General features: G+C 43.3%; 1 protein-coding gene across 5 annotated transcripts; it reads left to right on the top strand.

Moving 5' to 3' along the window:
• Positions 1-26,939, top strand: NR1D2 (nuclear receptor subfamily 1 group D member 2). 5 transcript variants are annotated; one of them, XM_032630385.1, is made up of 8 exons: positions 1-78; positions 6,766-7,026; positions 7,942-8,030; positions 9,917-10,061; positions 11,887-12,509; positions 14,243-14,428; positions 16,809-17,019; positions 23,554-24,427. In XM_032630385.1, the coding sequence occupies exons 2-8, from the start codon at positions 6,969-6,971 to the stop codon at positions 23,748-23,750; spliced, it is 1,509 nt and encodes a 502-aa protein (XP_032486276.1). In that variant the 5' UTR covers positions 1-78; positions 6,766-6,968; the 3' UTR covers positions 23,751-24,427. The 5 variants fall into 5 exon arrangements, with proteins under 5 accessions (XP_032486276.1, XP_032486280.1, XP_032486275.1 ...); XM_032630389.1 differs by lacking the exon at positions 1-78 and adding an exon at positions 112-175; XM_032630384.1 differs by lacking the exon at positions 1-78 and adding an exon at positions 456-752 and having other exon boundaries at positions 23,554-26,939.

Raw genomic sequence — 26,939 nt, 5'->3', positions numbered from 1 at the left:
TTGGACTGGATGAAGTCACCGAGGAGGTGCAGAGGGAGGAGATGTGGGCAGTGTCCGCAAGGAGCCCGGCGTTCTGAGGTCAGTCGCGGGGAGAGCGGACCTGCGGGGCGGTCTGGGGCTGGCCCTGCCCGGGGCCTGAAAAGCGGGTCTGCTCGGCGCCACCCGACGGTCCTAGGTAACCATCGAAGGGGCCCTGAGGTGTCACTAGATGGGGGAGGGGGCGCAGGGTTGGGTAGGGGAGCGTGGCGGGGGACTCCCGGCCGGAGGCGGGAAATCGGGAGGAGGAGGGGAACCGGGGTGAGCGCGAGCAGGCGACGGCGGCGGCGGCGGGAAGGAGGGTGAAGAGGGGGAGGGGCGGCGGCGCGGGAGGGGCGGAGTCGCCGCAGCGGCCGGCCGCGGGGCGGGCGGAGGGAGGGGGTGTGTGCGCGGGTCACATGGTCGCGGCTGCCCTCCCCGTCAGCCGCCCTCGCCGCCGCGGTGCGCTGGCTGCAGGAAGCCGCCGCGCCGCCGCTTTGTTGTTAGGGGCCCCGCGAGGAGCGCCGTTCGCCGCCGCCCTCTCTTCCCGCAGCCTGCTCTCCGGCCGCGGGGCCCGGGTCCGGGCGCCCCGCCCGTCCTGCCCATGAGGGGGCCCCGCGACCACCGCTGCCTCCGGCCCGGGGAGGCGCGGCGCTGAGGCGGCGGCGGCGCTGCCCGCTCTGCGGGATCGGGCGGCTCCGGCCTCCTCCCCGAGAGCACCATGGAGGTGAATGCGGGTAAGAGCCGACTGCGGCGGGTGGGGCGCGGCCGAGGGGGGCTCGGAGCCCGTTGGGCACTGCGAGGGCGGCGGCGGGGGCCCGGCGTCGGCGGGAGGGCCGCCGCGCACAGGGGACCCGCGTCGGGCTCGGCGCTCGTCGCCCGCCGGCCCGGCCCGCTACCGCCCTGCTGGCCGACCGCAACGCCGCAGCGCGGCCTGACGGCGCCGGCCCGGCCCCCCCTCACATGGCCCGGCCGCGCGAGCCACGTGCGCGCTGTGTTTACGTTCGGCGGCGCGCGGGCGCCGGTTGGCTGGGCGGGCGCGTGACGAGGCATTACATAATGGGCGCTGGGGCGGCGGCGGCGGGCGGGGACACGTGAGGCCGCGCGGCTCCGTGACCCACATTCCCGGGGCCGCAGGGACACGTGGGGGCGGGGGCGCGCGCCGGCCGCGAGCGCCTCAGCCCGCGGAGGCCCCGCCCCCGGAGCCCTCCGGGCTGTGACGTGGCCGCGATCCCCCTCTTCCCCCGCGGGGTTGCTTGCCGCGGAGGGGGCTGCGCGTGCGCGCCCTGGGAACCCGCGGCCCGGCGGCCCCGAGCGGGCGCGGAGGCCGCAGTGTCCTCCGCCGGCGTGCGGAGCCGGGGCCTGGCAGGCGGGCGGGAGAAGCGCGGGGCGTGGGCGCGCTCGGGCAGGAGGAGGGCCCGCGGGGCGGTGTGGGGCTTCCCCGACACGAGACCCTCTGGGGTCGCCTGGCGGACGGGCGGAGGAAGGCCCCGGTTGTATCGCTGCCTCGTGTTTACCAAAAAAAAAAAAAGAAAAATATCAGTTTTAACGATCTGCTCGGGACGCGACTGACCTTGCACACCTTCTGTGATGAATACGCCCGAGGCGCCAGTCGGGACCGTGAGGGATTCCACCCTTAGCGAAGCCCTTGGCTCATGTGGGCGGTGACCCGGGGTGACTCGTAGGCCTCCTGTACAGCTGGTCCTTGTCAATTCGCTTAATTGCTTTAAACCCATGGGTTACTGGTCTTTCCTGAAACCGGTAACAGATTTTTTTTGTCTGTGCTGCGTGGCATGTGGGATCTTAGTTCCGGGACCAGGGATTGGACCAGGGATTGAACTGGGGCCCCCAGCAGTGCAAGCACCAGTCCTAAGCACTGGACCGCCAGGGAAGTCTCAGGATAACAGAATTTGACTCTGTCAATCCCTTTCTTGCTACAGTTCCTGTTGCAACGCCACAGAGCAATACCAGGCTCGCTTCTGCCCTTTTAGCTGCCGCCCCTTCTCCCAACGAAGGATGGCCCTTTACCTAAAGCCAGTGAGGTTGCAGAAACAGCCAGTGATTATTTTTTAAGTTATTATATGTACTGAAACCATCCCTTGATAACAAATTGTTGTGAACGTTCCATGTACATTAAAAAAAAAAAGCCATTTTCCTGTGTTTTAATTACCTGTGGGCTTACTTAAGCTTTGAGGATAGTTTAAAATTTTAAGTAACTCTTACGGAATTAAACTTTTACTTGGTAAGGATTTAGAGTTTATAAACTTCCACCTCGTCTAACCCAGCGTGAATGAAGTCTTCCAGCTTCGTGGTCGGATAAGGTGGGCCAGCTCAAGTGATTAGAAAGTTTTTGTCTGATTTGAGCCTTCCTGGAACATTATCAGTGAACTTAATTTTGATTTTAAAGTGTGGCTACAAATTATAAAATTTCCTTACGATGATTGCTGACCCCCACCCCTCCCCTGTCGCCAGTTCACATCCCTTGGTCAGTGTTGTTTTTTTTCTGATCATCATCCTTGTTGCCCTTTGGGATGTGGCATCCAGAAGTGGAAGTTGTTGGTCGGTTACCAAGTTCTAAGCTGGGGATGCTGCTTGTAAATGAGTTCTCTGGCAGGCTTGGCTTTTGTAGCATATTGCTTTGCTGACTCACAGTAGCCTTGCAGTCAGCTAGATCCTTTCCATGTGAACTGATTTGAAGCTAGGTTTCATCCATTGTGCAGATAATTGTTGGAGCTGAACTGTAGGGGCTTGCCATTATCATTCTTACATTTTCTCTTTTTCCGTTTGGCTCCAAGTTCGAGCTGTCGCAGGCTGTAATCCAGTATACTATTTCTGCCATCCCTCTGTCTGAAGGAGCGTTGATAAGCATTCTCTTGAGCTTCCTTCACGTTGTTGTAAATGTTGGCTGGGGTGGGGCCGAATTCAGTGCTGTGTGGCAGCCTCTGGCCCCTCCCTTTGGGTCGATAACATTTTATTAGTCAATACCTATTCACCCAGTGACCATTTCATGTAACTGTCCTGTAAATCATGACTCACTGTGTCTCTGCCCTCTCCATGACTAATACAGAGGGGAGACAGTGAAACTGTAGAAATTGACTCTATACATTTTTGTCACAGATTTTGATTGAGTATACCAAGTTCTTTAAAGTAAATAACATATTGTACACACTTCATAACTGTGGCGGTGATGCACATTTGAAAAATTAGGAAAACATTCCCACATAGGCCATCGTTATCTTTACAAATCTGTAGTCTACTCTGTTTGTCACTTGGAAAGAGAAACAGTAAGATAATGGGAAGAATCAGAAGTGAAGAAGGAAGTTGCCTGACTCGTTGTTGGAGTTGAGGGAGTCAGAAGGTGGCCTGGAAATACGAACTTTCAGAGAAACCACTGGGTCCACGTGACACGTTCAGAATTGAAGGAAAGAAGCGTGGATAGAGAGGGTTAGTTTTGTTTGAACTATCCTGATCCAACTCTTCCAGTATAATGACAGTAAGATAATAATCACCAGTATCTGTTGAGCATTTACGTGCCAGGCCCTTCACATGGGTTGCTACTTTGGTGCCTCACATTAACTCTATGAAGGAAGGTGCTGTTGTCACCATTTGAAGATGAGGGTCAAGGTAAACTGAAGTGAGTAACTTACCCAGGCAAGTGGGAGAGCCAGATGCACATAATGCACTTGGGGAGCACAAGCTGTGCTATAGGTTGAAGCCCACGTAACATTTGAAGGCATAGGCAAAGCTTGGTGGTCCTGTCTCCTCGGGGGTCCATGTGGTTTGCCGTGGTACAGGGTCATAGCTGGTGGAAAAGGAAGGGGTCAGTAGAGCTTCCCCATTTCATCATTCCTCTTTTTTAATCTTGTTGCTAGTCAGTAGGGTTTTTCTTCCCCAGACACTAGATTACACTTGCCCCCCTACCCCTTCCCAGCAATTTACATGGAGACAAGAACACTGTTTTACAAAATAAGACCTATTTGTTTTTTGTCACCACGGTGTTTGTTTTCTTAAATAACGTCTTCTGTAGTACATCATTTAGTAACTTACGTATTCTTTAAGATCCCACTTATTGTCACCTTGCTCGTGATCTCTGCCCTCTACAGTGCTCTTGTGCTGTCAGCAGCTCACAGTAGTTTGTATGAAACATTGCTCATGTTGCACTGGAATGCCTGGTTAATAAGGCTGTCTCCCCAGCTGGCCTTTAAAGCCTTTTAGGGAAGGGACCATCTTGTTCTCTGGAGCCCTGACACTGGGATACAACTGGAAGTTTAGTGCTTCATTAGGTCCACTGTGTCATCTTGTGAGTAGAAATTATTAAAAACCTACTTTTAAAATGAGAAAACTAAAACTTCTTAAAGGTAAAAACGTTTGGTTCTAAGTCACTAGGCAGAAAAGTACACTCATGAGTTGAACTCAAGCATATTTTCCAGGATGATGGGCAGTGGGGGTGGGTGATGATGGTGGGCAAGCCTAGAATTAGGGTAAGAAAACCCCAATATGTGCCAGGACAGTAAGTGCTTCCCAGCAGTACAGAGTTTGATACTGTCTGACATTGACCACTGGGTAAGCCCTAGCCTGGGAACCTGGCCCAGCTCTAGGGTCCTTTTCAACTAAAAATAGAGAAGACCGTGCCTCAGCTAATTTTAGCTTGAGGCATCTAAGAAGTACATTCTGCCTGTTTCTGGAGCTGTTGGGACTTGCTGGTTCAGGGATTTTACCTTTCTTGTGTTACCATTAAAAACTGTCTCTGTAAAAATCACTTATTTTAATAATCCCCTTTTATGGACACCATTTCATTTCAGTCTTATCATAACTCTGGTAGATATTGCCATTTTATAGAAGATGACTCAGGTTTAGAGAGATTGAAAGTAACCTGCTTGCCCAGGTCTTCTCAGTAAGAAATAATACTCTGTACTCTGGAATTAGACAGCCTTGACTTTCAACCCTGGCCCTGCCACTTAGTAGCTGTATTAACCTCTCTGAGTTCCTCTTCTGTAGAATGGAAAAATGGAAGTTAATTTTATAGGGTTCTTGTGAGGATGAAATGTGATGTGAAATTCTGTCATTTTATTCTCGGCATTCTTGGTGTCTTGTATTTTTCACTTCCCCTTCTTCATTGGGTTGAGGAACTGCTAGATGTACTCCTTACCTTCTAGGAAATTAAATGTTAATGTTTTGGGGTTGCTAACTATCAGGTGGGTAGATTGGTGTCTGGTACATGCTAACACAACTAAATCAGTGTTGAAGGTCTTGCTAAGAGAACGTAGCTGCTTCTTGATGGGTCATCTTTGGTTCCGTGGTTCTTGGCACAGATGCTTCCTGTAAATGACTGTTGATTCCCTAAAGACAGGAGTTGGATCTTAACTGGATTGCTAATAGCCCAGTAATTTTTCTTAGATTTGATATTGGAGCTTTTGCAAAGGAAGGTGTGTTCTGGGTAATTAGTACCTTCTATTGCCCAGTCAGTGCTTTAATCGGGTTCTTAAGCCATCAGGATAGCTCTGATCTCTAGAAGTTTATTTCTAAGCTGAGGTAGTTAGAAGACCTCATGGGTGTAAATGGCTGACTCAAATGCTGGCCCTGGGAAGGTGTAACTTCCTCACCTTTTATCCTTTTGAGATGTTAGTGAATTTACTACCTAAAGTGTTCTTTAGGAAAGATAAATAGCTGTGAGACCTTCCTGTGGGAATTTATTGAAGACTAAGGATAATATTTTTCTTTGTATCCTGTTCCCAGTGGAGGTAAGTGAGAAAAAAGTAGCAGTTTGCTACCACCTGGAATTTCTAATATGACCTTTAGATCTATGAAGTTTTATGAAAACAGAGGGCACAGTGGTTTTACCCAGTAACACGACATTTGATAGACTTCCAGGTTAAAATCGTTTTTCTCTGGATTCACAGTGTATTAGAGATATTCAGGCAGTTAAGTCGGTGAAAAAATCAACCTTGAAAACTATGGGCCAATTTGTGCTTGAGTTCACTAGTTATAGCCATTCTTAAACTTCAGTATGACAAAGAATCGCCTGGAGAACTTGTTCAAATGCTCATTCCTGAGGGTGCCTTCTCTAGTCTGGGCTTTGCGATAAGGGTGTCTGCAAGTCCAACGTCAGAAGTAGGTGGAGAAGGCAGTGTGTGGAACTGGGGTTTAGTGGATAGTCATAGAGTCTTTGGGGAACATCGCGACAGAAAGATTCTGGGGGCAACAGCTATGAAAGGTTTTCCATTTCCAGATAAACTACTTTATCCAGAGTTCCAAGTGTTACGTCTGTTCCTGGTTGACCTGTGTTTTAGCCAAGTGCTGGGGGAGCTAAATGATGAACGCATTGTTCTGGGATTGTTCCGTGTAAAGGTATAATGAAGGACGCAGAGACAGGACCAGAACCCGATTTCTTCACGGCCAAAACAACTTGATTACTCTAAACTATGCTGTCGCTCGGGAAGGTTTTTCATTCCTTTTAGTAATAGGTTGGAAAATGAAAAGCTTTAGGTTTGGATCTGCGTGTGCCCAGAATGACAAAGCCAGTGAGAACCTGCTCACATTTTAAATTAGTGGGAATTGTTCGGCTTTGAACTTTGTGGAAGCAAGAAGAATAGTAGGAAATAAGGAAGAAAATAAGTTACTTTTTCCTCGTGCAGTAATTTTAACCGTTAACCTGTCTCTAAAGTTAGTGACGTTACTGTTCAGATTTGCAAAAATAGAAAATATGTATTATCAAGTATCTAATTGTCTGATTTCCCCCATCTTTTCTAGGAGGTGTGATTGCCTATATCAGCTCTTCCAGCTCAGCCTCTAGCCCTGCGTCTTGTCACAGTGAGGGCTCCGAGAACAGTTTCCAGTCCTCCTCCGTCCCATCTTCTCCGGCTAGCACTAATGCTGATAACAACGGGAATCCCAAAAATGGCCATCTCTCCAATACTGAAGGCATCCTGAAGGATGATCGGATAGATTGTTCTATGAAAACAAGCAAATCGAGCGCACCTGGGATGACAAAGAGTCACAGTTCAGTGACAAGTGAGTTACTTAGTTTTCTAAAGGTTTGTGCCACCAATTGCAGGTGGGGCTTGTTTTATCAGCTGCTCATTTGGGGACCATTTTATTTGGGGGTATAATTTTCACTCCCTTCTGGGTAATCGCAGTTCAATAGTTAGGTAGGAAATCAGTGATGATCTGAAAAGTTGCAGCCTAGGGCTGTCATAATTGCTTCTTGCTGCAGAGCAAGATCTGTGCTTATGTACTCTGTCTGACCATGTTTCCTTCGAGGGTAACCTCTTACCCCATTTCACAGTTATCTCTCTTCTGCACTCCTAGTGCCGAATCTGGTTTCTAGACAGAGTACTTACTCGTGGAAAGGGGTTTGCTTTCATGAAGTTGGAGCTAGGAACGTTTAGCGGATTGGGATATCCAAATGAGTCGTGGAAATTAGGATCCCTGAGTGACTGTGGAGGTGATGGACTGGTACAGGGCAGGATCAGGCAGAGATGGGGCCTGACTGGGACCAGCAGGTGAGTTGAATTGAGTATTGTACAGCAGCCTGTGGAGACACCCCTTTGCACCTTTTGTTGATTGACACCTCTGGCTAACTTCTTAATTCTTATCCAGCAGGATTGTTTTCTTAGCTCTGGTTGCATGTCTGATGTGAAGTAACTCTAGATTTATAAAATTTCAGTGTATGTTTAAAATCATCGGGAAAGGAAAAACTAGCTCTCTGAGATAGATAGCAGTGCCATAAACTGTTTAAAAGAAATTCATGATTCCTTTTGATATGTCAATTCGATGTAAAGATTTTTCTTTTACGTTATAAAAGTAGATTTGTATATTTTTAAAGTACTTACAGGTTGAACAAAATAAAATATTCAGTTGGAAAGAAAACAAAACAATTTTAGTTTTTCTTCCAGCATTTCACTTTTGTGTCTGTTTGTGCCTTAGAATTTAGTGGCATGGTTCTACTGTGTAAAGTCTGCGGGGATGTGGCGTCAGGATTCCACTATGGAGTTCATGCTTGTGAAGGCTGTAAGGTAAAGCATCCTTTTGTTTCTTTAAGCTACCGATTCTGGGATTAAAGAAATTGCAGTTAGGATTGCCAATTTACACAGTTGATAATCTGGGAGGAGGAGAGAAGTCAGCTGTTCCTCTTAAAGTTTTAAGCATTTTATGTAGTGTATAAACATAACTTGTTTTGAAAAATATATTTTAAATTCAGTGAAACTATTTCTTTTTTCTTTAAAATTTTGGTATACATAAATTTGCTCTCTCACTCAAACTTAAGTATGGTATGAAGTGTTTATTCATTAATGTGTCAGGCACTGTTCTAGGTGGTGGCGGACAGCAGGGAGCAGAGCAGATGAGGCGCTACTGCCTTTCTGGGACTTAGTTTCAACCAGACTTCGAGTAGGTCTCATCAGATACTTTGACACTCTGACAATGTCGGGTGCTAGGAGTTGGGAATAATTCCTAGATGTTTGTAAAAATGTGCTGTCTTCAGAAGTGATGCCAAGTAAGTAAAAGAATCTTGAGTATAAATTGAGCCCTTGGGAAAGCTCATTTATAAGTTTAGTTGAATATTCCTGAGTCAGATAATTCCAAGTGAGAAGTCTATACCTCCTACTTATATCTAGGGAATCTCTCTCTTTTCTAATCTGGCACAGTCCTTTCTCCTGAGGATCTAAAATTAACATGGCCAAGACACGTGCTCTTGCTGTTCTCTGACTGAAGCAGGAATACAGTTTGGCAGGATGTGGTGGGTGAGCACAACAGTGAATGTACATGATGAAAGAGAAAATATTTTCTAGGGTGGCTCTGAATGAATTGTGAATTTTGTAGCTCTTAATGGCTCGATCACTTCACAAGGCTGCTCAGTATTTTGTACAGATGTAGCACTTTTCCACTGTTTTAATAAATAGTTTCTATAAATAGTTCTTTTTTTTTTTTTACAAAAATATGAAATAATGTGGGACAGGCATTAGTCTCACTTTATAGCTAGAGAAACAAAAGCATAAGCACAGGAGTCTAGATGTGTATTCCTGATAAACACCACACATAATTGCTCTTAAAGATGTGTCTAGCTCAGATATTATAGTGTCCAAGTATAGTATTGCAGTAACAAAGTATAAAAATGTTGTATCCCATAATTACTAATACAGATTCATCAAATATGTGGTTAGTTATGATAGTCAAGGGAAGTGCAGTTTAAAATAATTTTGGTAATTTTGATTTTGCTGAAAAAGTCAGGGGAACCATTAAGCTGGAGATCTTTGAAGACCACGAACTTAAATTGTGTAGTGAAGGCAGTTCTGTGTAGCCATCTAGCTGGGAACTGTCTTTCCTGGATCCTTAGTTGGTCTGTGGCGTGTGGTGTGACACTTACCTGCTGCGGACAAGTAGCCAGGAACATCTGGCACATATAAGTAGGCCTTGCTGGTGTCAGCAGGTAATAATCCAGGAAAGACCGAGTTCTACCAACGTAATGCTTAGTTCTAGTGAGGAAGTTAAGGTATGGAACACATTTCTCTGTCAGCTTGTTGAAAATGTCATTCATGTTTCAAGGGTTTTGGAATTTGTATGTGATTAAAGCGTGAGCCGGAGGGCGTGCCGGCAGGCAGGGCTGGTAACAGGGTAAAGTGTAGGACGGGGGTTGGGTGGGCAGGGGTCTTTGGCGGTACTGAGATTCTCCAGCGGGAAGCACGGAAGAAGGGCTCTGCTTGGCTAGTAGGCACAGGTGCTTGCTGATGTCGGTAAGAACGCAGTTAAACTCTGTGTGTCAGTATTCTGCTTCCCTCAGCTCTAAGCCAGAGTGTCTTCCTGGTGGCTAGCAGTGTCCTGGCTGGTTAGGTGTGGGAGGAAGCTTACAGGGAGTTCATCTGGATGTTTTTAAATGGATGGCTACGTCTTCCTTTGTTCTTAGGGTTTTTTCCGGAGAAGCATTCAGCAAAACATTCAGTACAAGAAGTGCCTGAAGAATGAAAACTGCTCTATAATGAGAATGAATAGGAACAGATGTCAGCAGTGTCGTTTCAAAAAGTGTCTGTCTGTTGGAATGTCGAGAGATGGTACGTCTCCAGTTTAAAGAGTGCTCTCCTTAAAGCGCGTGGAGCTTGGCCCTTATTTCTCAGCATAAACCGGAGCTATAAGCCGATTACCTATGGCCCCCTTGTGCTCAGGGTGAAACAGATTTTAGAAAACACATTTTGATGCCTTGTAGGATGCCAAATTCATTCAAGTCAAAATTCTAGCATCATCACCCCAGAAACAGCTTTTGGCTCTCTTCTTTTTTTGTTGCTTGCCTGTGAAAAGACCCATTTTTTCCCTATGCAATTTGAGTACTTTTTCTTTTTCCTAAAAAAAAAAAAAAAAAAAAGAGATTTACTTTTTCTTGATATAGGAGTCCTTGGCTTTTTTCCCTGATCTCTTAGCAGTCCTGAGGAACCCATTCCTCCCTACGTGAATCAGCTCTGTCACTTCTCAGTCCTGATATGACACAGTGCTTTTAGGGCACTGATTCTGAATACTTGGAAAGGAGATGCAAAATTGAAAGAAACGTCAGGGTCTGGAGTGGAGGTGGTTGCTCATTTCTGGCATGATCCACTCCCCTGGAAAATAAAGGTTGTGGTGATTTGCAGGACCTTTAGTATTATTTATGGATGACGTCCCTGGAAGATGTGACTCTTCCGTCCGTTGTTCTTGGGAAATCATTTTTGGATAGTCTCATTGTGTTCTAAGTAACATAATAGAGGAGTATGAGGTTTTCAGAGGGATTGGCTTCGTAGAGTTAATTAAGAATTGCTAAGAATGAACCTTGTATTTATCTAGGGAAGGGTCATTTAAGCAGTCCTTTAGATTACTCTAGTATCTTACTGACGCAGAAATATAGTATTGTAATAAGGAGGTTCTCGAATGACAGGTTTCAGCAATTGATGTTTTGTATTTTCAGTTGCTTGAAAATTTTTTTTATAGCACTAGAAATACTAATCCAAAGTTGGTGGATATTGTGATTTCCCCAGAAAGAGTAAAAATGGCCATCAGTTGTACAGGAGGGAGCAGAGGTAGAGTGTGCACCATGATAAAATTGTTCGTCTGTGGTCATGACAGTGTCAGAGGCTGCAGTTAGATGAGTGAAGCTTTCTTGCTGGGTGGATATTTAATTTTTGTTATCTCTGTATAAATGTTAGGTGGAAAGAAGCTTTTTCCCCTCAGGGATATGAACGTTGGAAACAGGACTCATTCTAAGACTAGTCTCTAAGGTAGTGCAGGATGAGTGATTTTATTTTTGTTTCATTGATTTTAATTGAAATCCAGCAAGTTTATTTTCCAATAACTACATTTTATTGACTGTGATTTTTCTTTTCTTTTCTCTTTTTTTTTAAAGATTTTCTCTTTTAAGAAGTTGGAAAAGGAGATCCCTTCATAGTTGGGTCTTGAGAATAAGGTTACAGAAATGAACGGACAGATTCAGGGAGTGATTGTACCTGTGGGTTCCATCAGCGTTGGTGGATGTGGGTAGCTGAATCACGTGTGCCTTCTTGAGAACAGAGCCTTCAGCTTTCTTAGTAAGGTGCTGTATAGGAATGCTGGTCTGCGGCAAACTGATTTCCATCAGTTAATTTCAAATTTCTTTCTTAGGCTTTGTTTGTAAAATACCCTAGAGATCTTCTGAGCTTTATTTTGAGAGAAAAACGAAAAATTGTCCTCCTGCTTCCACTTCCTGTGGTACCAGAAAAACATAACCAGCAAGTTTAGGATAATTTGGGCCAGACACAAATGGATGTTCTTTACTCATATGACCAGAAGCCATAGCTATCAGAGCCGGTTTTGTGTTATTTTGTATAAACGGGTCTTACTTAGAATGTAGATGTTAAATATCTTTCTCTTCAATAGCTGTTCGGTTTGGTCGTATTCCTAAGCGTGAAAAACAGAGGATGCTAATTGAGATGCAGAGTGCCATGAAGACCATGATGAACAGCCAGTTCAGTGGTCATCTACAGAACGACCAATTAGTAGAACATCATGAACAGACAGCTTTACCAGCCCAGGAACAGCTGCGACCCAAGCCCCAGCTGGAGCAAGAAAACATCAAAAGCTCTTCTCCCTCTTCGGATTTTGCGAAGGAAGAAGTGATTGGCATGGTAACCAGAGCGCACAAGGATACCTTTATGTATAATCAGGAGCAGCGAGAAAACTCGGCAGAGACCGTGCAGCCGCAGAGAGAACGGATTCCTAAGAACATGGAGCAATATAATTTGAATCATGACCGTTGTGGCAGTGGGCTTAGCAGCCACTTTCCTTGTAGTGAGAGCCAGCAGCACCTCGGTGGACAGTACAAAGGGAGGAACGTAATGCATTACGCCAATGGGCATGCCATTTGTATTGCAAATGGACATTGTGTGAACTTCTCCAATGCTTATACTCAGAGAGTATGTGATAGAGTTTCCATAGATGGATGTTCTCAGAATGAGAACGAGAATAGTTACCTGTGCAACACTGGAGGGAGAATGCATCTGGTATAGTGAAATCACTTCTTTTGCTCACTTTGTATCAAGGAAAGCTTTGAAGGCTTTCTTTTATTCAGAGGACAGGGGCGGGGGTGTCAGAAAACCTAAGAGATTTACAGAATCAATTTTGCGCAGTACTTTAGGTCAGATATTTTTAATAAACATCATTTGTTGAATGAGCTGATTTCATACAGAGCTAGGTACAGGCGTGTTATTTGATTGGTACTATGATTGGGATTAGGATTTTATGTAAAATAGGGATCATGAAGAATCGGTCCTAATTCTTAGAAATCCTTTTCAAACTTGAAGCGTTCAGGTTAAGCATTGCCTTCCTAGCTTTGGGATTTTCTCAGAGGGCTGATCTTTTAGCTTGCCATGGTCAGTAATTCCTTGATTTAGAAGGAAAGTGTTTTCTTTAACCATTATGATGCAAAAAGGTCTTTGGATATAGAACATGGATGTTTCGTTGTTTGAAAATTTAGGCATAGTTTAATATAATTCGCTGGTTTCTAAGGATTTTCTCCAACTTCATCCCATGGAATGAGTTAATGTTACTCATATCATTTAAGTGTTTTCATCAAATACAATAGTCTGCATGAAAGTACATTGTTTGTATTCAGCCCCAATTTCATCTAAAACAGCAGTAGCACGGCACTTCCAGTTTACACAATGAGATCCTTTGATAGTGCCTGGTATTTTCTATAGCCAGGTAATTAAAATCTTCTTTTTTCATTTCAAGATAGTTGACTCTACCCCAGTCCTAATGTTAGATTTTTTGGGGTCACTTACAAGTATTTGATTCCATGGATCTGGAAGGTAGCCTCATATTTTTTTAGGCTTAGTGGCTCTGTTAAGGAGGGAGAAAACGTGTAAGCATTTAGGTTCTGATCTGTGATATTTTCCATGGTTATGGAATCGTCCCATTACTCGATCTGCTATGGATTTAATGAAAATCTAAAGGCTGATTTTACTAATAGAGTATACAGTGTATGTTTCATAATCTTTGTAGTGTCCTAATACCTTCTTTGGCTTCCTATTTTTTCCCTCTCCATTCTTATTTAGAAGGTCCATCTTGTACGTCCAGTCATTGTGTCCTAATTGAACAAGTGGAGGCCAGTGGTCACACCAGTGTATATGAAATGAGTGGTCAGTGACCTTTTTTAAAAAAGTGAGGCATCTCACTGTCTTTTCCTGTTTGAAATTACAACAGTGTAATTGTGCCGATTTAGAAAAAAGTGAGTTTTGAAATACTAAGTGTGGGGTTGGACTCTAGGCCTGTGACTTCTAGCTGTATTTGGATAAATCACTAAACCTCATAAAGTCCCATTTCCTTATCTAAGAAATGGTAATTATAATGTCTGCCATGACTACACAGTAGGGTTGAGAATCAAGTGAATGAATACGTATGAATTTGATTGAAAACCATAAAACCCAGTGCAAGATGGCAGCAATATTACAAAATAATCTCTCAAACCTCTGCAACAGGTTTTTGAACTAGCTTGTGATAGATGTACTTTTTGCTTAGGCTACCTCTTTTAAGATAAGTTAACTGCTGTTTAAGTTAGGTTGCTCTGAGGCTCTCTGTCACAAGGCAAGTAGCAAATGGAGAGAGTGCTAATATTAGTGGATTTTACTGGTGTTGGAGGGTATGTTCATGGGCTTTCCATTGATTGATATGCTACCTTTGAAATTTCTTTACCACCTCTCACAATTCAGTAGTTCTTCTGTTTTCTGCATATTAGGTTTGTCCAATGAATAAGTCTCCGTATGTGGATCCTCATAAATCGGGGCATGAAATCTGGGAAGAATTTTCGATGAGCTTCACCCCAGCAGTGAAGGAAGTGGTGGAGTTTGCAAAGCGTATTCCCGGCTTCAGAGATCTCTCTCAACATGACCAGGTCAACCTTTTAAAGGCTGGGACTTTCGAGGTAGGTTTTATTTATCCTGAATATTGATACAGGGCAAGGTAGTATTTTATTTTATTTTATTATTATTATTTTTAAACGAATTTATTTATTTTGGCTGTGTTGGGTCTTGGTTGCTACACGCGGGCTTTCTCTAGTTGCGGTGAGCAGGCTTCTCATTGCGGTGGCTTCTCTTGTGGAGCACAGGCTCTAGGTGCGCGGCCTTCAGTTGTTGTGGCACGCGGGCTTCAGTAGTTGTGGCATGCGGGCTCTAGAGCGCAGGCTCAATGGTTGTGGCGCACGGGCTTAGTTGCCCCGTGGCATGCGGGGTCTTCCCGGATCAGGGCTCGAACCCTTGTACCCTGCATTGGCAGGCAGGTTCTTAACCACTGTGCCACAGGAAAGTCGAAGGTAGTATTTTACTTTGATTCTTTTCTCAACAACTGTTTATAGTCCAGAGGCTGAAAATATCAACAAAAGAATGACCATCTCAGGATCTTGGGAAAAGACAAGGTAAAGGCCGAGTTACTTAGGACTTTAAATACAAATGGAGTATTTGCAGCACATGAACTCCAAGTTCTAGAGTCACTTTCAGGTGTGGACTTGGTGGGTTCCCCGAGTCAGACACCTCCTGATAGCCTAACCCAGCGTTTACTATGTTCAGTACTGGACACGAAGGGTAAATAGATGGTGGTTTTTGTCTCCTAGGAGATGGTAGGATATTTGGGAGTTGTTTCAGACATCTCTTATGTACCACTGTGGATCTTCATGGCCTCACCTCACTCCAGGATCCTTGGCTACTTTTGCTACTCCACTTTCTCTGCTGTGGTGCCTTCTGCCTGGGCCTGGGGCAGCCCGTGTTGCCAATTTGAGTAGGATGCAGACAGAGCCTCTCGCTGTGCTTGCTTAGGGACCTCTCACCTGTCTGCCCCGGGGCTTCCCTGCTGCTGCTGAGGTGGGAGAAGCCTCAGCACTTGCTCAGCACTCACGTAGGCATTATCCTCAAAGGCAGGGGGTGGGTGGGATGTTGATGCCGGTGGGCCCAGTCTTTGATCAGCAGGGGAAGGGAGCTGGGGGAAGATCTTCAGTTCCCCGGAGGGTCCCACGGGATCGGGCTCTCAGTTGTTCTTGATGTCAGGTGGTGTCCAGCTTAGCAGTATGTCCTCTGATACTGACTCTCTTTCCTTTCCATCTCATTTCCATTTTCTTAACTCCCGTTGTTTTCACATGTGCCAGTGCACATCCCATATAAACCCTTGCCTTCGGTTCTATTCTCTGGGGCACCTGAGCTAGAACAGAGAAGATGTTTTTGTAAATAAAACAGCTGTGATAGAATTCCAAAGAAACACCTATAGGTTAGGGTTTTCAGTTCAAAGAAAAATATTAGACTTAAGGTTTGAAGTCAGAAGGGATGTCAGAGATCAAGTTCAATTCACCCGGTTTTGAGGTTAGATAACTACGGCCCAGAGAGGTGAAGAGACTTTTCTTTCCTGGGTTACCAGTAAATTCATAACACAGTCAGGACTAGAACACAAATCTCGCTCCAGGACTTGTGTTCTTTTCACCTTGTGATTTGTCTGAGGATTGCTGTGTCGTAGAGCTAGCACCATCTTAGAAGGCTCACTCTCTTTTGGGTTGTCTTGGGTAAAACAAGCCTTTGCTTGGGAGCATTGCGAAGGGCAGGTGTTTGTTCAATGTTCCTCTGGTTATGAGAGGAATATGTGACCTAGATGTTACCGTTTACTATAGTGGAGGGAGTGCTGCAGGTTAGCAGTTGTTGACTGGTTTGGTCTGGATTTCCATTGTACCTTGATGTCTGGAGCACCTTCTGCCATAGCTTTCTTTGTGTAGTGTCTCTTTGGGTTATGCTTTCTTAAAATAGACTATGATTAGAGTCCGTCTGCTGCATTTGCCTTGGTTGCATTTGGTGTTTGTGTGTTTCCAAGCGTTGTTGCATTGAAATACTGCTCTTTTTACTTAGGGCTTAGAGACCATATGATACACTTGGTAGCTTAAAGAGTTTGCTAAATGCCTTTGGCCAAGGCCCAGTTTCACATTTCTTGGCATTATTGCCTGCTTTAATTTCGGGTTTTGGGCTTTTTTTTGCCTGCTTTAATTTTGAATTTACATTTCAGAATCTTTATTAATAGTTTCAGAGTATCACAGGACTTGAGTATTTTGCCACTGGTGGCTGGAAGTTTTTTGATGCTCTTCCTAGAGTATTTATCGCTTTGGTGGAGATTTTGTCTTAAGCAAATGGTTCTGGGTAAAAATAAACTCACTTTTTCTTCTACAGCTCTTTTTTTATGTGTAGGATGTCTCTTAACTGACTTGAATACTGAGTTATTTTTTAGTATTACTATTGAACTTCTCCAGATACATTTAAGTCTTTTTCTTTTTCCAGGTTTTAATGGTACGGTTTGCATCATTATTTGACGCAAAGGAGCGTACTGTCACCTTTTTAAGTGGAAAGAAGTATAGTGTGGATGATTTACACTCAATGGGAGCAGGGGATCTGCTAAACTCTATGTTTGAATTTAGTGAGAAGCTAAATGCCCTCCAACTTAGTGACGAAGAGATGAGTCTGTTTACAGCAGTTGTCCTGGTTTCTGCAGGTAAGGAAGCTGCTTGACCGTTGTGTGACACCTGGAATATAGTGACCAAGTGGGGAGAAGGTGGCAGTCGGCTAGGTTCTGGCAAGCTATGTAGAGGGGAGAAGGCCTTAGGAAATATGCTAAACTATGAATCTGTTGTTTTTGCATAATTAATTTTTTTTTTTTTTTTATCATGGCAGTAAAAGTCAAAAGTGCTGTATAGGGATAAAAGGATGTTTAGATCTGGGCCTCACATATACCACTCTTAGTCTTTAGCTTTTGTTCATAATTTTTTATGAGTCTAAAGTATTATTTCATGGATTTATTTTTTGGAACATTGTATATTTCTAGGTAGATGGTTATAATATGAATCTAAGTTTTGGTTAAAATATTATGTGGTTACTTGAAAATGTTACAAGTATCAAGATGTATTACTGTGTTTTGTTACAAAAATCAGAGAATTATGAGTTGTAGGCTCTCACCCAGCTTTGCTACTGAACTTTCTGTGTGACTTGGTAAGTAATTTTCTCTCTTTGCGTCTCGGTTTCCTTATCCTGTGAAAGGAAGGGATTGTACCATGGGAGCCTCCAAGATTGTTGAATCCTATCATTTAATGTTTATTTATATGAGTCATTGATGGTGTTTCCCGATTTCCCTGCCACCGTGCATTATATTGCAGTTATTTCTGACCAAAGTATTTCAACTCAGACGGTACTTAGTGAGGCAGAGATTATTCCCCATAGCAAATTGGAAATTGAGACAGTGACTTTCTTGGGGACATGTAAGAAAGTGCCAGCCAGTTTTAGGTATCGCTAACTTTATTTTAAACTATTTGTTGAGAATTAGTTTTTTTTTTTTTCTGGTACGCGGGCCTCTCACTGCTGTGGCCTCTCCCGCTGCGGAGCACAGGCTCCGGACGCGCAGGCCCAGAGGCCATGGCTCACGGGCCCAGCCGCTCTGCCGCGGCATGTGGGATCCTCCCGGACCGGGGCACGAACCCGTGTCCCCTGCATCGGCAGGCGGACCCTCAACCACTGCGCCACCAGGGAAGCCCTGCCCTAGACAGTATTTTGATATGACTTGCTTTAAGTTTCCCATTTGCTTCCTACTGTGTAAAAGACCTTGTGCTGAACACTGTGAGGGTTGTAAAGTATAAGTTGTGGCCCCTGGTTATGTGGCTGGACTGTAAGTCAGTAACTCTTACGTCAGCGATCCTTAGGGAGAGGAAGCTCTTTGTATATCTTAAAGGGCCTGTTGCACGTCAGTGGTATAAAAAACGTACGCCATTTGCAGGCATTATTTGGCTACCTTTTCTGATCAGCTCTACCTGGGTAGCTAAAAATGCACTTATGGGAGTAGTTTGGATGGACTGTGTCAGTGAGGGATGCCTGGTTTCTTAGTAACCTTGTAATGCTTCTTGCACTTACCTACCATTTCGCAGTCTCTTCATGAGTAATTAGTAATGGTTTGAGTTGTCCTCAGATTACTAAATCTTTAATTGTGAAATAAAGGTAATCCATACTCGGTAACTTCTTTATCTGATGAATATGCCTTAAGTGCCAGGTGCTCGGGGGAGACAGAACAAGCATTAAGACACTGGCTTTGTGTTCCATTTGGAGAGACAGAACCAACACAGAAAGCTTTGTGTTACTAAACTGCTTGGTTCTGACTGAGGTAGGTAGGAGTTCAGGAAGGCAGATGAAGTCATCTGAGAAGGCTTTGTGGGGAGGATGGGGTATTAGATTTTCCCAGCCTGAGGCGAGGGATGGCATGGGGCGGGGCCAAAGCCTGGGGTGCACGTCGAGGAGGAGGGGGCAGAAGGCTCGGGGTGAGGGGAGCACCAGGTTACAGAGTGACAGCTGGCGAGCTGAACAGAAGAGCTTTACCTGGAATACGGGGCAGTGGGAAGTCAGTGTAACTTCCTAAGTAGGGGAATGGTCTGGCATGAACAAAGCCATGCTTTAACCTTACTTCTGCGTTTCTGTCCTGGGTGGATTAGACAGGTGAGTCACCAGAGCTGGCGAGTCAGGTCGAGAGGCTGTTGAAATAACTCCAGGAATGAGGCAGTGGAGTGAACTCTGCTGAAATAGGTTGTGGCAGAGGAGGGGGGAAGGAGGGACTGTGTCCCCGAGGTAGTTCAGGGGAAGAAAAGAAGGCCAAGGGGTAAAGGGGAGCTCTCTGCCGGCACCGTGCTACTTCAGTTGTGTTTTCCACCAGGAACGTGATTTTTATGTTTCAAATTTTAATTTCGAAAAAGCCTTCTTTTGTTATCTGATCATAAGAATAATATGGGTTCTTTGAGAAATTAGAAAACATTAAGATGAAAATAAAGATGATAATATCACTACCAAGAAAGACCACTGTTAGCATTAGGGGTCTGCCTCTCTCCATTCACCCATCCATGCATTTGTCCATTTGCCTGCTTATTGATAGATGGTACCAAAGGGGAGAGACTGACTGTAAAAGATGGTAAGGCATTCTTGTTTGTGTTGTGTTCATATATGAAGATACACAGGCAACACAGCATGCATGCATTTTAAAATGTCGAATTTAACGCTTTGTCACTTAAAAAGAACTATTGTTGTTTTTAAAGCAGGAAAATAAAATTCCATAACTATAGAAGGGTATAAAATGGAAAGCCTTCCTTCTTCTATTCCTAGCCTGTTCTTCAGAGAACTAGATTTCTAACCATCTTTCTTTTTAACTGTTCTGATGGTTGCTGACCAAACTCTAAATACTATGCTTGTACCTCTTTTTATTTAGTAGATGTAACTGATAAATAAAAGTTCCCTCTTGGGGCTTTTCCTGGTGGCGCAGTGGTTAAGAATCCGCCTGCCAATGCAGGGGACACAGGTTTGAGCCCTGGGCCGGGAAGATCTCAAATGCCGCGGAGCAACTAAGCCCGTGCGCTACAACTACTGAGCCTACGCTCTAGAGCCCGTGAGCCACAACTACTGAGCCCACGTGCCACAGCTACTGAGCCTACGCTCTAGAGCCCGTGAGCCACAACTACTGAGCCCACGTGCCACAGCTACTGAGCCTGCGCTCTAGGGCCCCTGTGCCACAACTATTGAAGCCTGTGTGCCTAGAGCCCATGCTCCACAACAAGAGAAGCCACCGCAATGGGAAGCCCATGCACCGCAACGCAGAGTAGTCCCCGCTCGCCGCAACTAGAGAAAGCCATCACGCAGCAAAGACCCAATGCAGCCAAAAATAAATAAATTTTTAAAAAAAGTTCCCTCTCACTTTTCCCCCTCAATTTTTATGTTTTATTTCTTCTGCTACTTTATTGGTTTTATTTATAAATTTAACATGCTCACAGTCTTTGCTCACTCACTCTTTCATAACCTCTCAGATAGTTTAGATAGAATATTCTCACCATCCAGGGACACAGGGCCCTCCTTTCTCCACATCCTGGCTTCTGCGCTAACATTTCTTCTTCGTTGTCAAGAATGAAAATATTTATGTTCTGTTCTATAAATGTGGCTATTTCCCATGCTTTATTTATCAGTTGATTCTAAACATTGAACAAACATCAGCATTCGTAGTAAGGTGATCACGTGACTAGTGCTCTTAGTGTTCACACGGTGGGACTGAAAGGGTAACGAGGCAACACAGACTCTGCCCTAAGCCTGCCCTTCCTGAAGGGCATGTTCCAGGGTCAGATAACAAATGGGTTATTTATTTATGTTCTCTGTTAACTGTTTAGAATTAAGCAACATTATAGTTTGCTTTATATTTAAAATAGCTTTTGTTTTTCTTGGAATCTACACTTGCCTTCTGGTTCTTGTTCTCTTCTGGTGGTGGTTGTCCGAAGAAATGCTAGTTAATGATCTCATTATATAATTTTGTATTTACGGCAGACCTTGGATGTGAGCTAGGACATGTTATCCTCAGTTACGACAGGCAAGGGATTTGAGGAACAGGGGGCTTGAATAATTTGCCCAAGGTCACGTTTTTCATAATGGGCTGATCAGGCATTGGGACTCCTGTTAGTCGAGCTTCAGGAGCCTTCCCACTCTACCGCGTGTTTACAGAATAGCTGTAGCCGCTAAGGGAGAGAGCAGTCTCAAGCACGGTATTTATTTGCCTGTGAGATTGGAAGACTTTTGATACCAGGGAGAGAAGAGGAATTACACCTGGAAGGTAAATTCTTCTTCAGGTTGTGTGTAATGGCCGCAGTCACTTCCATTTGAAGATGAGAGACTGGCCTGTGGGTGTGAGACCAGAGCTCTCCTGGATGTAGGTTTCAGTTGTCCTCATGGAGGCTTCGTTGAAGGAACTTACCTTCCATCGTGTAGGAAGTGAATATGCATCAGGAGCACAGTTGGTGAGGGGGACAAGCTTGGGAGCTAATTAAGGAAGTAGAAAGCCGTATCATGAATTAAGTTCTGCAGGTAGTAGTAGAGCACTTAGGGCATCCTTTGGAAGGTGAATTTCCATTTCAGTCTGTGCCTTCTAGTGTTGCAGTTTCTAGAGGATCGTTGTTTTATGATCCAGCTAGATTTGTAGTTAGGTCCTCTGGCCTTCAAATCATGAAAGCATGGTTTTAGAAAAATTTAATATGATTAACATTTTTAGGTACAGTATAGGCATCTGTTTCCCCGAAGGGGGTTGACTACATAAGCATAGGTCACCGAAACACAACATATTTGCTGGAGGACCAACCACGTATAATACTAACTCAAATGTCCTTTCCCACTTCCTGTCTGTTTCTTTCTTTGCCATCTAGATTATTTTGTTTGTGGGGATCACCGTCATTTTTTCCCAGTTATTATAAATTACTGACGATACAATGTAAACCTATTACTTTCTTCTGCCCAAATATGAGCTCTCTAAAGGAAGGAATTTTGGTTTGTTTGTTACGTTCACTGCTAATTCCCTAGCACCCATCACAGAATAAGTGTTTGGTGAATGAATTAGTAAATTGTAAGGCTGTTAAACAATTACTTGAACATTAAAGGCAAGGAGAGTCTTGGAAGCATGATTGAAAGCTTTAAGTAGGTTTGCAGAGATGACCCTTATGATTGTATGGGCAGAGTCAAGTGTCAAAAGAGATCTTTTGTCCATCTCACAGTTTTGTGTGATAAATCATGACTCCCTCCGCCCCCCAGCCCGTAGTCAACATTCAGTTTGTCTCTTTTCCTGTGAGAATTAGCACACAGTTGTAGTCATAATCCAAATTTTATTAAATGTAATATAAAACTATTTTCATCATTTTTCCTGCATTTAAGTTAGTCAGACTTTCCCCCTCTTTACTATTAAATTTTAATCCTTGTTCTGAGTGTTTGCATTGCAAGTAACGTTTTTCAGCTATCAGTTATAATGTAAAACCTCCTTGATTTCCTTGTAAAAAAAATGAAAAAAGGGTGTAAATGGCCAGAGAATTTTGCTTCTTTGGAGAAGTCCTTTCCTTGTTAATTACAACCCCCTATACTTGGAGCCATTGAATATTTCTTGTGCACTACGGTGTCCTGTTGTAAAGGGAAGAAAGGACCCATGCTGATGAAAAAAGTCCGTGGCAAACAACATAAGTGCGGCTCATTTAAGGATACTTTCCTTTATTGCTGGTTTCTGCTAAATCACTAATTCATTAACATTTTTGTATGATGAGTTTAATAAACACAGTATGCTAAGTAAAAGTGAATGCAAGTTAATATAACTAGGTGATAAATTTGCATACTATGTTAGTTGTCTACTACTGCATAACAAATTACCCGAAAACTCAGTGGCTTAAAAATGCATACGTTTATTATCTCTGAGGGTTAGAATATGGGTGCCTCTGGCTGAGGGTTTCTTAGGAGGTTGCAGTCGAGCTGTGGGCAGGCTGTGGTCTCCCATGAAGGCTCCCCTAGGGCAGGATCCGCTTCCAGGCTTATTCACGTGGTGGTTGGCAGGAGTCATTCCCTGCAGTCGTTAGACTGAGCACCTCAGTTCCTGGCTGGCTGGCGGCTGGGGACCACCCTCAGTTCCCTCGCACTCAGGCCACTTCATAGGGCATCTCACATGGCGTCTGGCTTTCCTCAGGGCAAGCGAGTGAGAGCTTGCCTAAGGTGGAAGCCACCGCTTTTTCTACAATGTTTTATGCATTAGTCGTGAGTGAGCCTGGCCCACCCAAGGGAAGAGGGATCCACTCGTGGGTCCCAGGCGCCTGCCACCTACGGTGACGTGCCAGTGTGGTATGTTCCACATGAGATGAAAATACACTGCTAAACCACGTGACCCATTTGGTTTTGCCAATCAGAAGCAGTTGAAATTAGATAGCATCTAATTTTAAAAATCAGAACCTCTAGATTTTTGTGAGCAGATACCTAATCACTATAAAGAATTTTGATTTATCAAATGAACTATGTGATATATATTTTTATAATAAAGAGCTACAAAAATTTGCCATTGGGATTTAAAAAATTCTGTCAGTTATCTTTTGCCTCTGTTCCAATGTGTAAAACCTTGTTTTGAATTCATTGATGAGACCGACAGCACGGGTTATATTTGTATTTAATGTTAATAACATGTCCTCTCCTCCATCTCGCTCTCTTCCTCACTCTCCCTCAGATCGATCAGGGATAGAAAACGTCAACTCTGTGGAGGCTTTGCAGGAAACGCTCATCCGCGCCCTAAGGACCTTAATAATGAAAAACCATCCAAACGAGGCCTCTATTTTTACAAAACTTCTTCTAAAGTTGCCAGATCTTCGATCTTTAAACAACATGCACTCCGAGGAGCTCTTGGCCTTTAAAGTTCACCCCTAAGGCCTTGGTTTATTTAGACATGGACTGATTCACGCTGACTGTATATTTTGTGCGGAAATGCTTATTTACGTGTGTACCATACGTGGAGGTAGGAGAGACCTCTAAGACAACATGAGACTGCAGGCCGCCTCTGTGACCAGGCAGCAGCTGTTTGAGATTTCTTCAGCCATGCTTAGACATTGACCGCAATTCCCCGGTAGACCAGTCAGCGGTGTTGCACTTAAACTGGAGAAGTTACACTGAATTATAGTCACACTGAATGTTAGACTCTTTCATCTGCCAAAACCAAAAACCATTTTGATCTCCCTGTGGTACAAATATAATGCACAATCACAAGTATATGAGGACTTAAAAATTAATCCTTTGTGGTGGAAGTTCTCTTGTAAGATGGAAACTTGATTTCACCCCAAGACTGTTTGATCTGGTGTTTGGAGACTTTGCCAGTTAGGAAACCTCCTTGTCTGTGCTCCATTCTGCCACCGTGAAAGTGCGTGGTCCTGGACAGGCTCGCTGGTTGTGGAAAATGAGACTTGATCGTGTTCCCAATGCCCCGCCTCACAGAGATGCTGACGAATGTCTAGAAAGCATATTTACCTCCTGGGAGATAGGCACTATGTAAATACGGTAAAAGTTTTGTTATTATAATTATTCATAATAATACTCTTTTTATTTCTATGCATTTCTGAGAAATCATTTCACAGTCCACGCCAATCTATTATTCAGGGTTCCTGCGTATGTGTGGGTTATCCTTCTGGCACACACATATTCAAAGTTTATGGGTACATTAAATACATAGTATGTGTACATAATATCTATGTGAATATAGTTATATATAAATATATTTCTTCACAATATTTTAAACTGTGAAGAACTTTATCATACAATAAACTTAAAGCAAGAGGTGTCAAAAGACCCAAATTAGGTGCATTTTACCTGTTGATGACATAACCATTGCTTTAAATCTTTAGATAGTAGAGTAATGAATTTATGCTCTATTTTTGTTTATCTAAGCGACACTTAATGTACAAGTGCAACAGGCAGTTGGGTCCAGATTTCAAAAAACATGTATTTCAGAGTTCATCTTTGGCAAAATCTTTGGTTCAGGTACTAGTTGTTTAAAAGTTCATTCAGATTCTTTGTGCTAAGAAAGTTGCATTGCTGCCCCTTACACACATGCTGTAGCTTGACGATAAACACGTGGAGTCTTTCTGGAGAACCAACCAATGTTTAAGAAAACTGTTCAATACGTTGATGTGTGCCTGTGTGTGTGAGTGTGGGTGTGCAAGTGTGTTCTGAATCCACTTGGGTTTTTTTTTCCCCTAAATAACACTACAGGGATTTTGTCAAATTAGATTTAATGTATAATTTGAAAAATCGTTTAGTGTGTGACCTACAGGCTTAGAAATGGCATAGTCAGAGACATTTCATCCGTATTTCTGATGCTGGGCTTTATTAAATAGATAAGATCAGCCTCTTTATGGCAGTTGGAGAAAATTGCCAAAAAGTTGAGGATTTTATGTATGTTTTTCTGTTGCCCTGGAAGATAGCAATTAATTGGGTTTTGGGGTAAAATTGCCTTCTATATAATTTTTGGATTGTATAAAATTACAAAAACGAAAAGATCCCATTTTACTATACTCGGCCTGTTACTTTAATGACATGTGAGCAGAATGCCTTATTTTGTAATAACCTTGTTTAACTTGTTGCTACTGGGACTTGAATTTCTGTGGCACTAGTTAAGTTAAAACAGAGTTAAACCCTCTCATTATTAAAGAGGAAAGGTGATGGTGATGTCTGTAATACAATATAAACCATAATCGTGATTTACCTTAAATAGGTATGACTTTTATGGGATATATAGTGTAGTTTTTGTGAACTCTTCACATGATACCATTATCTTTTTATAATTTTTTTTTCTAAGATAAATGCACAGTTTTCTTATATGGGGAATAGAAACAGCTTTTTTGAAGTAATACTGAAAACCTCAAAGATCATGTTGTTTCTTAATTTTTGCCTTTTGCATAAGCCTCTTTATAACATATATCTTTAAAACAGTTACTAAGTCTTTAGGAATGTGTAACCAGAGCTATGTTAGTATTGCTTATAAAACTTTAGTTAGGTTCAATATATACATGTATACATCTATATATAGGTATAGAGATTTGCATTTTGTCTTGTAAAATTTTATTTGAACAAATTCTTCCTGTAGGTAATGGGAAACAAAATTAATAGTTCATATGCCACTTGTAGCATTTCTGTATTTGAAAATAGCCCAAGATTGAAACTTCTAATTCTAGAATTAAACCAGCAGCCTATTACAAGCACATTCTTTGACTGAGTCATTGGTTATCAACCTACTAAATGCGGAGAAGACGACCAGTTTAGGGAACTTCTGAGTTGGTGGGACACTGTTGATTAATGAACACTGTACTGTATGAATTAAGTGACGCTTTAACTCTGATTTTACATTTTAAAGTTAACACATGGGCATTATGTCAGCAAACTTAAGGGCATTATGTCAGCGAGCTAAAACTTTCTTTTCCTGTGCTTTTAATATATCTCTTTACATGATCTGAGAGAGGGTTCAAGCCTTTAGAGAGAAATAGCTGAGGAAAAGGGGGGGGACATCATCTTGGGATGAAGCTTTTCCTTACGGCGATGGTTTAATTACAGATTCGGAAATTTCAGTGGATTAAGTGTATAGCTTTCGTAACTACGTTTCAAGAAATTACCATTGTAACTTGATAAGATATGATTTATTTTATGTAAACATCATTGCAAAGCAAGGTGTAGAAGCTCAGCTAGATTTATTACTGCGCACGAGAGTAAGTACCTATCTCAGTTATCCTCTTCCAATATAAAGTTTGCTGAATGTACAAGAAGAGTTTATCACTTAGGATATAGAATTTTTTAGGGGCTGGGGGGAGGGGCTCTGTCAGGAAATTACCTAGAAACAAAGATTGTCTTGATTTGATCTGAAACATAAAACTTGAAGCTATTCTTGAACTAACATGGAAAAATAAAACGGCTATTGTTTTAAAAAAAATGATAGAACTATATTGTTGACAAGATAGGAATTACGTTTATTTTCTACAAACTGTTATCGATGAACACATGGATAATATCTTCCTCTTTCTGAAAAGTGATCTGTACATGGGGGGAGGGAATAATAAATATTATTTCTAACCA

This window comes from Phocoena sinus, chromosome 4 (genome assembly GCF_008692025.1).
Source record: "Phocoena sinus isolate mPhoSin1 chromosome 4, mPhoSin1.pri, whole genome shotgun sequence".
In the NCBI taxonomy this organism is placed as follows: Eukaryota; Metazoa; Chordata; class Mammalia; order Artiodactyla; family Phocoenidae; genus Phocoena; species Phocoena sinus.
The sequence above is the reverse complement of the archived record's forward strand: the minus strand, read 5'-3'. Positions and strand labels throughout refer to the sequence as shown.